This window comes from Macrotis lagotis, chromosome 7 (assembly GCF_037893015.1).
Source record: "Macrotis lagotis isolate mMagLag1 chromosome 7, bilby.v1.9.chrom.fasta, whole genome shotgun sequence".
Classification (NCBI taxonomy): domain Eukaryota; kingdom Metazoa; phylum Chordata; class Mammalia; order Peramelemorphia; family Peramelidae; genus Macrotis; species Macrotis lagotis.
The window spans coordinates 218385790-218399868 of NC_133664.1; the positions used below are offsets into that span (position 1 = coordinate 218385790).

General features: G+C 34.4%; 1 protein-coding gene across 6 annotated transcripts in view; it reads right to left on the reverse strand.

The window, feature by feature from the left end:
* Positions 1-2980: 2980 nt before the first annotated feature.
* FBH1 (F-box DNA helicase 1) overlaps positions 2981-14079 on the reverse strand; it is a 121648-nt gene continuing 110549 nt past the window's right edge. For all 6 annotated transcript variants that reach the window (XM_074194900.1, XM_074194899.1, XM_074194901.1 and 3 more), the window contains 5 exons: positions 9933-10130; positions 9483-9608; positions 8072-8178; positions 6693-6824; positions 2981-5473 (listed from right to left, as the gene is read on the reverse strand). In XM_074194900.1, the coding sequence (XP_074051001.1) occupies positions 5303-5473; positions 6693-6824; positions 8072-8178; positions 9483-9608; positions 9933-10130 (734 nt within the window). In that variant the 3' untranslated portion in view covers positions 2981-5302. The remainder of the gene's footprint in view (positions 5474-6692; positions 6825-8071; positions 8179-9482; positions 9609-9932; positions 10131-14079) is intronic.

Sequence of the window (14079 nt, forward strand, 5' to 3'; positions counted from 1 at the left end):
TGGAGAAAAGGGACTGTTCCATTTTCTACTCCTAGCACAAGACTGGTAGGGACTTAATAAATGTTCCTTGACTATTTTTTAACATTGAAAGATACAATTTTTCAGGCCTAGTGACTTGAAATTGAGGAAAGCTACATGTTGATCATCTCACTAATCCTAAATGCCCCAGCTTCCATTCTAAAAATACAACTTAAAATTTTTTTGAATTATATTTTTTGTATCACCTTATTTCCGAATCAATATAGCTCCTTTCTCTACCCAATGAGTCATCCTTTGTAACAAAGAAAAAATGAAAATTAAATGCAGTTTAGTAAAACTAACCAATATAACAGAAGTCTTATAGCATATGCAATATTTCACATATATACCACCACTTCCATAAATGAGGCATATTTTCTCATCTCTTCTTTGGAGCCAAACTTGATCATCACAAATAACAGAATTGTTTTCTATATTTCCTATGAACTTTGTTATAGTCATTATGCCTACTATTTTCATTATTTTATCCTGCACTAGTTTAGGTGTTTTCCCATTCTCTGAATTCATATTATCTAGTGCTGCTTAAAGTTATAATTGGGATACAGATTTTCCCTGGGGGTAGAAAAAGGTTCTAAAATCCTATCCTTGAATACTGAGAAAAAGAGATTTGTGTAGGGAGACATGGACTTTTACTAAGGTTTTTTTTAAAAAACTTGGACTAGTGCAAGATCAAAAGTTCAGATTTGATATGGAAAAAGCCCAATAGTGACTAGAAGTCAATAAGTCAGGAAGGCACACCTCCTAACAGGAGACAAACAATGGAAGTGTTAGTCTCTCCTATTCTCTTCACCTGTGCAAACTTCTTAGAAAGGTGTGTGGCAAGAACAAACTCGAGCTTGGCTATCGTCACACCATGGAATTGGCAAAAAGGTAGTAAAGTTTTGACTCCCTTCTCCAGTGGCTGTAGCTAGAACATTTTCAACATTTTCTCTAGTGCTTTATACGTTTTAAAATTGCTGAATCTTGTGTCCTATGACTCTTCTTGAAGCTAGTTTTATTTCCTCAGTTTTACATCCTATATACTCAAGATCCTAGTGACTAGCTTCTAATGAATACTAAAGCCCTAATCCAAAAATTCTAGGGTTTCCTTTTCAAACCTGAAAGCTAATTTTATTAATAACTTATTGATATAGTCATATAACTCAAGACCAAGTCCTCCTTAGTAAATCACAGATCAGCCAGTTCAGGTGGTTTGGTGGGCAGGTGTTTCAATGAGGGTCTGGGGCAGACCAAAGGAGTCTTATCCCCTGCCTCCCCTTTAGGAGAAAGGTGTGATCTAAAAAAGGTTAACTCTGCCCTTATCCCTTAAAGCAGCAAAATTCTCAAATAAAAATGGATCCCCTATGGCTACATATTAACTTAGAAACTATATATTATCATCTTTGTTATATTTTTACTAATTGTTAGATTTCCCAATTACATTTTTAATGTTTAGATCACAGGAGTTATGTGTGCTGAAGTTGATGCCTTTCTCTTAAGGTGTGCAGAGATGGCATGTGCAGAGGGAAAACAGAGACTTTTCATTTTATATTTTATTCTTTTACATTCATGAACCACAATTTATTTAATCAATCATTCCCCCAAATGATGGGGCACCTACTTTTGTTTCCAGTTCTTTGCTACCACAAAAAAAGTGCTATGAATGTTTATGGAACCTTGAAAAAGATGCTTGTTCTCTACTAATACCCTCGTAAGGATAACCTTGATTCATGTATGGATGATTCTCATACGAATTTGTATACATGAGTAGGTAGATTGATCAGTAATGTATCTTTAATTGCATTTTTCTGATATTAGCAAGATCTTTTTTGCACATTTTTGTATCTTCCTTTTAATTATCAATCTTTAGCCTCACAATTGTTTTCCCCTCTAGTTTGGATCATATGTACTTGGTCCATTCTGGCTGCTCTTTCCATCTTTTAAAGTTTTCTTCCCCCCACCATTTCTATCTTCCTAGCACAGGACTGGGATGTCAAAGTGTGGTGCTTCAATTGGTCTTGACATGAAAAGTTTGTTATAAGAAGCTTCCCATTTTTTTCTTTTCTAAACTTAAATGCCCTTGGGATGACTTAACTGGCTCTCCTGACAAACTTTTTTCTTCCAATGATTTTTCTCTGCTTTATGATTGCTTAACTTGTCCATCATTGTCCTCCATGAGATTTTGTTTATATTCAAAACCCTTGTCATTTCTCTTGACAATAATCAAATGTTTGCTTCCAAAGGCACTTTCTCAGCTTTTTTTATTTTTTTGGTCTTGTTGAAATAGATTTATATTGGTTAGATTTCTCTATATAAAATTATTAAAATACACATTTGTTTTGCATTTTTTATGGTCAATTATTTAGTTCAAGAGTGAGTTGTTTTGATTCTATGGCAAGTCTTTTTCCTCATAATTCTTGCTTTTTTAAAATTCTCATCTTTGCTCTGAATGTACACATAAATATAGTGGAGTCAACAGTAGTATCCACACCACTAGCAAGTGTTTTAACTGCTAAATCTGTTTCATCTTTTGAGACACCATTTAGTAAATTTCACTGCTTTTCCACATTCTGAATGATGAAATTTGATAATTACTTATTTCAATTTTCCTTGGGCTAAACATATTTATTTAAATTTTCTCACCCTGGTAAGCACCTTAAAGGTAAGAAAATTATTTGTCTTCATATTCCCAATAGGTGCTTAATATTATTGAATCACCATCAAAGGCAGATCATAAATTTCTCAAGTGCACTGTTTTTGATACAACTCCAGCAGATATTAAAATATTATCAATTATACTAATTTAACAGGTGGACAATTAAACAAGTGCTTAGAAATTGGCATGTTTAGGGTTACCATTCAACTTGACCATGCTTGCTTCTAATTCGTAAAATTACAAAATTTACTTCCATCATCATATATATATATATATATATATATATATATATATATATATATATATATATATATATTTTTTAGGTGTTTTTTTTTGCAAGGCAAATGGGGTTAAGTGGCTTGCCCAAAGCCACACAGCTCAGTAATTATTAAGTGTCTGAGACCAGATTTGAACCCAGGTACTCCAGACTCCAGGGCTGGTGCTTTATCCACTATGTCACCTAGCTGCCCCAATCCTGTATCTTTAAAAGTCCAGCTCTGTGCCCTATTTAATCCAGTGAAATTTGGATTCCTAGATGACTGTTAGATAGGAATTCACTTCTACCACATATAATCTTGGTGGAATCCAACCCTGTGCAAATGAAAGAGGACTCTAGGTTCATTATTAATTATCACTGGAAATAAAACAAGAGTGACAAATTCCACTAATTTTCAGAGTCCAACTGAAGCTTTAAAGTGACACAGTTCAGAGAAATACTATGAATTCTTTTTTTTTTACAACTTTTTTTTTTTTAGGTTTTTGCAAGGCAAATGGGGTTAAGTGGCTTGCCCGAGACCACACAGCTAGGTAATTATTAAGTGTCTGAGACTGGATTTGAACCCAGGTACTCCTGACTCCAAGGCCGGTGCTTTATCCACTACGCCACCTAGCCGCCCTGATACTATGAATTCTTTGGACAGTCTGGTCATTTTGGCTGAACAACAAACTCAAATTCTTGTTCTCTGCAAATCCTGTCCAGATTAAAATGTCCCTTTAATTATTAAAAAGTGTCTTGTGATATAATAATTAAGTGACTGAGTCTCCCTTTTACTTAAACAGGAAAAATCACTAGATTCTGAAGAATTACTATGAGGATTTAAGGTGATGAGTTGTTAAATCAGACCTACTCATAATCTAGAAGTAATACTTCACCTTTACTTCCTTTTCTGGGTCTATACAAGGATATTTCCCTAGGCTGAGAGTTTTTGATCTCCCTCACAGTTTGGGGAGTTGCAAGTGGGGGTTACTCTTTCTCCATTATTTCCTGAAGTCACTATCTCATAAAGCTCCAGATTTTTATTATGCTTTGAGGAGTGGACAAATAAATCAGGCTGAATCAAAGGATTCAGATTCAGCCTCTTCACTCCCTCTTTGTTGTCTAGTCTTTGATCTCATACTTGGATGACAGGGCTAATGGCATAAAGGGACTATTATCCTAATGATGGGTTTTTCCCCACATCATCAAGAATATAAGGCCCTTAGGTGGTGAAGTTTCTTCTTTAAGAACTAGTCTTTCTAAAAGAACTGCTGCTTATGGTGCTAGGCATGCATGGAATGTGGGCTGGGAGCATTTCCCTGTGTCTTTTCCCAGAGGTCACACAGAACCTTACATAAGGGACAAGGGAGAGGGCCAAAGAAAATTCTCCCTTAGGATGTGCTGGCACATCCAGCCCACACTAAGCACTTTGATAGTGATAGGGATTTTATATGTCCAAATAAAGACCAGGAAGAGATCCAATCTAATTTCTAAATCGTGACAGAAGTACCTTGATCAAAGACTTCTAAAAAATGGTTTTAAGTGGCTTTAGCAGCCATTGCATGTGAACTGGATCAATGTATTAATCAATGTATCAATGCCAGTATGGACATGCTTAACCCTGATATAGGAGAGGGGTAATACACTTGGTGCACAGGATACTGGACAAGGAGGGCAGCTTTTGTCTATATTCAGTAGTATTCCTCACTTTTGGGTTCACTGTCCTCTCTCATGTTCTGCCCTAAGTGCTGCCAGGATTTATATATGCCAAATGAGCTAAAGGGCTTCAAGAAGCTCCAGTCTGGGTCTCAGCCCTATGATTCTATTATGTTTTTGTCAAGTGGCTGGGATACAAATTTAATCTCATGTCACACATAATCACAGAAGGCCTATTCCCCTCAAAATCAAGAGACATTATTAGGCTTTAATGAGTAAACAAAATGAATTCAGAAACCTGATATCTTTATCAGGTGGGAATGCTTTTGAATCATCAACCAAGAATCATCAACAAGAATAGGTTTTAAGAAACTGTCCTACAAATGGATGAATAAATCCTGAATTAATCACAGAATATTACAAGGGCTTTGGCCACTGGATGAAGGCAAATGGTACCAGACAGGAAACATCTTGGAATTGGTTGAAAAGAACCAAACACACCCCTGAGCCTATGTATAAAAACAGGAAACAGTCCAACACTAGAAAACTCCAAGTTCAGGAGCTGAAGACTCCAGTAACGACTGAGGTTGATCTTCCATGGATTTATAAACTCCAGGTGTGGTGGGAGGCTGGTCCCCACCCCAATTCTCACAATCTTCTTTCCAAGAAACTAATGACAAAGAGTTCCATACAAATGACAAGTTTTGCCTTGATTTTCAAAAGACAATGAAAAGCTGAGCTTCGTGTCTAGGCAGCTCCAAGTCTTCAAAGGTATGTTCCATAGAGACTATCAGCTCTGGTGAGGCTGTCAGGAATGTCAGAGGCCCAATACGCTGCTCTGCACAAGCATGGCAGAAGTAGCCACCTTTGTCTTCCTTTTTGCCACTCTGAAATAGGGAAAAAGAAAAGGCAAAGAGAAAACTGAAGAGTGAGAGTGTATCGAGATACACTATTAATGAGGAAAGTATTAAGGAACTGCCACAAAGTTGTTTATGGTTTGCTCAAGTATCTGAAGCTTTGCAATGAAATTTGCTAAGTAAAATAGTTATCAAAAAACATTCCCTTCCATTGCAACCACAAGGAGAAAGTAGCTACTTCATGACCATTCTCCAAACAAAAAGCTGTCACTTCCAATGAAATCTGTGGAAACTAACTATTGGGAATATTACCTAGGGTTGAATCATAGTTTGGGGGCTAAGTAGCACCATAGATTGAGGGATGGATTCGGGAGTCAGTAAGACCTCAGTTCAAATCCAACTTTAGATACTATGTATGTGACCTGGGCAATTCTCTGAATCTCTCTCTCTGCCGCAGTTTCCTCATCTATAAAATCTCCCAGGGTTGTTGTGGGAATAAAATGAGATCACCATTATTCTTTTTAATAGTCATAATAACTAGCATTTATATAACGTTTTAAGATTTACAAAGAGATAACAAAAGGTATCTCATCTGATCCTTACAACAATCCTGTAAAATAAGTGCTATTATTATACATCATTTTCCAGATAAGGAAACTGAGGCTGAGTTAGGTTAAGGTTGGGTCATACAGCCATTAAGTGTCTGAGATAAGATTTAAACTCAAATAATCCTATATAAATGTTAACTATCATTACTGCTTCAAGTCATTCTCATAGCACTTCCCTCAGTTTAAACAGGCAGACCCTTAGTATGAGGTCTTAAAAATCAAAGGAGATGTTACTAAATCAGAAAATGATGAACCAAGCAAGACTGAGATGCTCTCACTAAACATTTCCCAATTTAACAATGATGTCAGGGCTATCCAAATCAAAGGCTGATCCATGCTGCCATTAGCTTTGATTCAAATAAACTTTCTACTATTTCAACCCATGGTGATTCTTGAATTCCTATAATAGTCAAAATTAAGCATGTAATTATAGTTTTATTCTTTTTCTTTACATATTCCTTGTATATTTGAGTTTTTTCTCCATATTATATAGATTTCATAAGAATTCAATTAAAATCTTTCTCTTGTACATCCATCCCCCAGTCCTACACCCCACCCACCTCTTAGGCATGTAGCTAAACATAATATATTAAGTACTTGTTGAATTAAACTGGGCCCAATGTCAAAAGAGGTCTACGTACATAAACAATGGGAAATTTCTTCATGGTGAGGATAGTCTCTGAAGGAATAATGTTATTGCACTGCCTCACACAGCAAAGTACCTCTCCATTTTTTAAGACTTCTCTGGTTAGCTCTGCTTGAAAGTAGTACTCCTGGGAAAGACAAAGAAAAAGAGTAGTACTCATACCACCTTCCACCTCTGAAATAATCTAAAAAGAACTACAAGCATTTTATGGAAAGCATCTTGTCAGTCCTTACAATATCCCTGCTGGAGTAGAGCTGGGTGATGCTCATCCCACATTTAAATTAATGGGACTGATCTGAGAGTGCCATCTAAGGATTATCTGAGCCTTTGGCTTCTGTTTCCTCCCCCTTCTATTCCCTGCTCTTATGGTATCATAGTATCTTGTAACAGTCATAGAATTAGGGATAAGAGATAGGAAATAAGGACTGGATCAGTGATTCACTCCAACAGGGAAGTGAAAAAGGAAAGCCAGCATTTAATCTTCAACTTATAATTTTAGAGATGCCTAGAGCAAGTTTCCCAACTTTAATCAAGGCATCTTGAAAAGCAGCATGTGTACCTGTGAAAGAGAAAGATGATTTGTAAGGATTGAAAGGCACTGATTACTCTTAGGATTTCCTTTTCTTTCCCTTCAAATTTCAGGTCTTTTTGGTTTAAAGTAAAGAGAATTGGATGGTTTTTACCAGCACTAGGTGTCCTACATTTAATCTCTCTAAGAATCTAGAGTATATTGGGGAAAATCAAAATCTCAATAATCTGACCCAGGAAAAGCAGGTAGGAGAAATGGTGAAATGCAAGTACATGTCAGGACACTGTGTAGAAGAGATAGCTACTTAGAAAATGAGCACTGACTAGTTGACTACGGATAGCCTTGCCAGTGACAAATAACCAGCTGCACTTTTAATTTAACCCTAAATAAAATGTATTCATTGCACTTCTTCCCTATCAATGGCAGTTACTATTTTAAAGACAAGTTAAAAGTGGAAAAAGCATGTGTAAAGGAAATTTATGCAGAAATTTGCTTTACTTGATAATTCTTTTTCAAAGGAATAGAATATGAAAGGGAAGGAATATGAGCAATTGTGGCAAAACTGGAAGAATAAACTAGGACAAAAAACAGGAAAAAATATGGAACATTTCTGCTGTAAAAAGTCACAGAACTCCACTTTTCTGCCATTTTCCATTAGTTGTCAAAACACCACATTTTTGTACTGCACAGTAGAGTTTATTAATCTGGTAAGAAACTTGAATTTCACCTAATTCTGTACCTTAATTCATTTTTTACAATTCTCAGGCCTTTCTCAATGTTACTATGAGTCCCGTGTTTTATCTGAGGGGAAAACACAACTCTGTCAGATTATCATTTCCTCTTACCCCAGCCAGAGTTAAAATGTTTTCCACTGATTTGGTCATGATGAGGCATTTCTTGGCACGAGTTACTGCAACATACAGCAAATTCCACTCTTCATCAGGAAATGACTCTAGAGAATGTAGGTGGGGCAAGGAAGGAGAGGAATGTTACTTTAAATAAAAGATTAAGTAACTGACAAAAATCTAGTCACATTTAAATTTCCTCTAGCCCCTCCTATTACTCCTTATATAACAAGTTATCCTTATATAGTACTTAAAATCTTAGAAAACATTTTCTACACAGCATCCCTCTTTACAAGCCTCTAGGCTAATTGGGACAAAGAAGGAACCAAGGCCAAGTAACAGAATAGAAAGAAGAGCAGGGAACTGGTTTGAGTCTAGTCTTTGTCACTTTCTGTTTGGTTTGGACTAGACCATAAAATTTCTCTAGCTTTCAATCCCGTTACTTATTAAAGGAAGAAATTGGATTAGATGATCTCTAAGGTTCTTCTTATCCTAAATCTATGAACCCATGGGGTTTTTTTTTGGGGGGGGGTGTCATAGCAGTTTTAAAATTGTCTTGTAAGGCACAATTGCAATTTAGGTTTTGAAGGAGTACCCATACTAATGAAATCAAAAATGTTTTTGAAGTTATCACAAGGAAGAAACCCAGGCTCTCCTCCCATAAATATGAATTCCCAAATAAGACTACTACATTCTTTTTAGGCCTGGTGCCTGATATATTAGGAATGGATGAACGTAATGAGGAAGTATGAGAAAGTACTATTCATTCTATCACTAAAATGTATTTCCTTAAGCACTCATGGTAACCAGAAAAAAAAAAATCAATAAATCTTTACTGATCATGTATTAAATCTCTTATATTCTGCAAAGCAATTAACATGGTATTACATACAAGGCAGGAACTCAATTCAATAATTTATTAATTGCTATTCAAAAATACTATGATGTAACATACTATAATGTGAACAATGCCTTTTAGCAAAATACTGCTATGACATGTAAACCATGAGAATAAACTTAAGTCATAGAATATAACTTTCAAACTATCAAATAAAGGCATCAATCTTTTACCTCAACTAACCTGGTAAGTCACGCCAACATAAAACAGTCTAATGCCTGAAACTAGGGTTCTAAGGCAGGAGGAAATGGACTAAAGGCATAAAATGAGAAAAACATTTTTAGTCATGGACAATGTGGAAGTTTGTTTTATTGGTTATGCATTACATTACAAGGGTTTTGCTTTTTTCAATTTGGGGGGCTGAGAATGACTGAAAATCAATTCATGTTATTTGAAAAATAAAATAAAAATAAATTATATTCAACAAATAGTGTAATATTCACATGAAAACACTGCTTTCCTGGTACATCAATTTTTTTACAGTTAATATGGGAAAACTTCTGATATTCTTACCAATTCTGAAGTGAGGAATCTGTGGAAGGTTATGCCTGCCACAAGGAACTTTTACAAAATCATCCAAAATCTGAACTGTGTCAAACTCCAAGCCTTTGGCTTTGTGAACAGTACCCAAAACATATTCTAGATCAAGGAAAAGAAAGAACATAGTGAAATAGGACTTGAAGTGAATGGAAAAAATTCAAACTGAAATATCTCTTTCCTGACAATATGTAGGTTTGAGTAGGTGAGGCTCTAAAGAACAAGAGTAAAATGGCAGGACTGAAGAAGCTAGGAGGCAAGCTACAGAATGGTTAGTACCATTCTTGGAAGTTGAGAATTACTCACTTGATATTCATGGAGCTGCTAAGCCAACACCAAGAAAGTTTCCATTAGGAGTAGTGCAAAAAATATGACACTAAGCCTTATAGAATGCAATGATAGAAAAGGGATCCTGTTTTCTCTTACCTGCAAAAGCTACATCATTTACATGGCACTGCTCAATCCTTTTCACCAGTTCTGGAATCCGGACATTGTATTTTTCAACCACTGCAATCTTTGCCATCAGTTCCTTGTCTTCAGCAGCAACGGCATACCTTTTTAAGCCCCCATAGCCATCTTTGTATATCCACCTCCTGATGAATCTGTCCTTGATGGAAAGATTTTCTAAAGAAAATACACATACACATAAACTGAAATGAGTGATATTATTATAAAACTTAAATGGTTACATATTCCTTCTATAAAGTTCTATTCTAATGTCACAACGTGGCAATAGTTGAAAAAGTTTTACCAAAGGGAATTCTTTGGAAGAAGTGGTCTTGTCACATACAATGTTTCTTTAAAATGAGGCTATCTATAAGGAATGAATTCTTTTTGTCATGGCAACCCATTGAGCAAAGAATATGAAATAGTCCTAAGTCCTAGGCAGAAGTGAGACAAAAAAACCTAAGAATTATACTGTTTGGACCTCTATTATTAGTAATTAAACAATTTGTACTCAATTCTGCTTTAAATAAATAAGTCAAAAAAGAAGTTGTCATTAAATGGGAGGATACCTCACAGATTTTCCTGAGAAAGGCAAATAAAAAGGATAGGAAAGGAAGAACAAGTAAGCACTTATTTAGTATCTACTATGTACCCAGCATTGTGATAAAACACTTTCACAATGATTATTTCATTTGACCTCACAATAACCCCAATACAAAGGTACTATTATTATTATTATTATTATTATTATTATTATTATTATTATTCCCATTATACAATTGAGGAAACTAAGGCAGACAAGTTAAGAAACTTCCTAAGATCATACGACTAGGACATGTTTAAGACTAGATTTAAATTCAGTTCTTCCTAACTCCAGGTCCAGTATTCTAACTACACTACCAGCTAGAATTAGAGAAGTTTATCATACTATAAATGTAATGAGAAACAATTTTGCATGGAACACTAAGTACTTGCAGCATTAAAAAGATAACTGCAATTTATATGCCTGTTGCAGATAAATAGAGGAATGAAAGAATGTGGTAAGACCTTCCAAGTTAAACTTTAATACTTAATAACATCAATAAAAAGGTCCACATGGGAAAGATGGCAAGAAAAATTAGAAAATATGACTGAGGAATCAAAAACAAGAGAACAAGTGGCTAGTACATTACACAGTACACCTATAGACTGTGAATACTTTCTTTAAGATTAGGAAGCAATAGACACAACATACATAGTATCATATTGCCAAAAAACCCTGAATTAAGTTGTAGTTTAGCAGACAGAACAGGACTGACTAGTTATAAATGTAGAAGTCACTTCCAAATAAGCTCTCTGAATAGTCAGACTACCAACTTGTTAAAGCAGGGATAAAAACTGATACCAAATTAAAAAAACGAGAAGATATGACATACAACTCTATTCTGACGTTTAAATAAATTAACACAAAATGGAAAAAATCACGTATTAGCACAGACAATAACTATTTCCTAAGATTAACTGATATAAAAGTTTTATGACAAAGAGAAGAGCCTAGAAACCAAGTCTGTTATTTAATCAATCAATAATAAGTACTTATTAAGATCCTACAACAGTACAGACATTGTCTTAGGTGCTGAGAATATAAAGCCAAAAATTAAATTGTCCTTGCCCTCAAAGAGCTGAGGAAGAATATGGAATGAAGCAATAAAACCACCTCTTTTTGCAAATGAGATAATGATATACTTGGAAAATCTCAAAGACTTTACCAAAATTACAGTTTTGACTTTTAGTTAAGTAGCAGGATATAAAATAAATCCACATAAATCATTAGCATACCCATATCACACATACATACAATCCTTCAAGAAGGAATAATAAAAGATACCCCATTTAAAATAACTCCAGACAATATAAAATATCCAGGAGTATATTTGCCAAAAATTTTAAACAAAATCAGATTCAAATGAACAGTAATTGCTCAAGGGTCAATATAATAAAAATGACAATGCTACCAAAATTAATTTATATATTCAGTGCCATCCCAATTAAATTAATATGCTTGTTCTTTTTAATTTTGCACCATTCACTTTTCATTTTGTGTTAGGTTGTTCTTTACATTTAGAGTACTGTATTCAATGTGTATGTTGTTTCCTTGCATCTGCAATTCATGTGGATTTTCCTATGCTTCTCTAAATTTCTTATACCACAATATATTCCATTATATTTACAAACTATAGTTTGTTTAGTCATTTATTTAGTCATTTCCCAATTGATGAGCACATATTTTGTTTCCAAATATTTATCACAAAAATTGAAGCTATCTGGGAATCTTTCTTCTTATCAATGGACTCTTTGGGATGCAAGCCCAGTAACAAAATTTCAAACAGTAGGGACATTTTTGTTATTTTACTTGATAATTTAAATTTTTTTCCCCAAATGATTTTTTTATTATTTCACCAAATTTTAAAAGTATCCCTTTGATAATTTGAATGATATAGGATTAAAATTATAATTTAACTTTTCAAGTATTGTGATTTTTGTTACAGTAACACAGCACAGCCATGTGCATTGTATATTCTTCTGGCTTCTTTAAATTTTTCTTCATTTCTTTATAAAACATTTTGTATTTAAGTCTTATGATTGTTTTGGTAGATCTAAGTTAAGATACCACAAATATTATGTAATTATTCAGAATGAGATTTTCTTTTCCATTTTTTTACCTCTGGGATTTTGTTATTATATAGATATACAGCTGATTTTTGAGGGTTTATATTGTAGCCTGGAACTTTGCTGAACCAATTGCCTCAATAAATAACTTTGCTGAGTCCTCTATATTGAAATGGTTTTAATCTTCTTACATAACTTATGTTTTTAATTTATTTTTCTTACCTTAATGCTTTTTTTCTAGAACTGATATAGTGGGAAGAGTAAGGATCTTGTATTTATTGAAAAAAGTTCTAATGTATCCCCATTTCACATGATACTTGCTTTGGGTTTTAGTAGATTTTTTTTGCAAGGCAATGGGGTTAAGTGACTTGCCCAAGGTCACACAGCTAGATTATTAAGTGTCTGAGGCCGGATTTGAAATCAGGTCCTCCTGACTCCAGGGCCAGTAGCCACCCCAATAGATTTTTTAATAATATTTAAAAAAGAATTTCTGTACCTATATACTTTGTAAGGTTTTTAGCATAAATGTATCCTGTATTTTGTCAAAGGCTTTTTCCGCAATTACTGAAATAATCATACAGTTTTGGTTTTTTAATGTGATTGCATTGTTTTCCCAATACTGAATCATCCTTACATTCCCAATAAACTCACTAGATTATAATGAATGTTTTCTTGATAAAATGTTATAGACTATTTGACATGATTTTATTTTAAAATGTTTAATCAATATTCATTAACAATACAAAGTTATTATTCTTCTGTTTTTTTTATCCTTCTCTAAGTTAGGCATTGGGACTCTATTTCATAAAAGAAACAGGGCTTTATTTTCTCAATTTTTGAGACTTCTTCCTAAATTCAAAACTGGCCTCAGACATTGTTGTGCCCTTCTGGGCAAATCACTTAACCTGTTTGCCTCAGGCTCCTCATTTATAAAATGAATTGGAAAAGGAAATGGCAAATCACTTTAATATCTTTGCCAAGAAAATCCCAAATGGGGTCACAAAAAGTGGGGCACAAGTGAACAACAATTTTTTTGGAGGAAACTGGTACTTCAGAAGATATAGAGCTGGACCTAGAGTCAAGAAAATCTCTGATTTCAAATCTGGCCTCAGACACTTAGTAGCTGTGTGACCTTGGGCAAGTTCACTTAGCATGTTTGCCTAAATTTCCTCACATGTAAAATGGGGATAATAGCACCTATTTTGCATGGTTGTTTTGAGGATCAAATGAGATATTATTGCAGAGAGTGCTTAGCACAGTATCTATCACATAGTAGGCATAATATAAATGCTTATTTTCTTCTATTTCTTTCCCTGAGATTGGGATATTTAAATTTTGAGTATTTTAGATTTCTTCAAATGTTTTTATGGTTCTTTTATGTTCTTAGATTGTTAACAACTAACTGCAAAGTAGGTTCGGGTCAAGTTTTCTTTTTATTTCTTCAGCTTTTATTAAAATTTCACCCTGCTCATTTGCT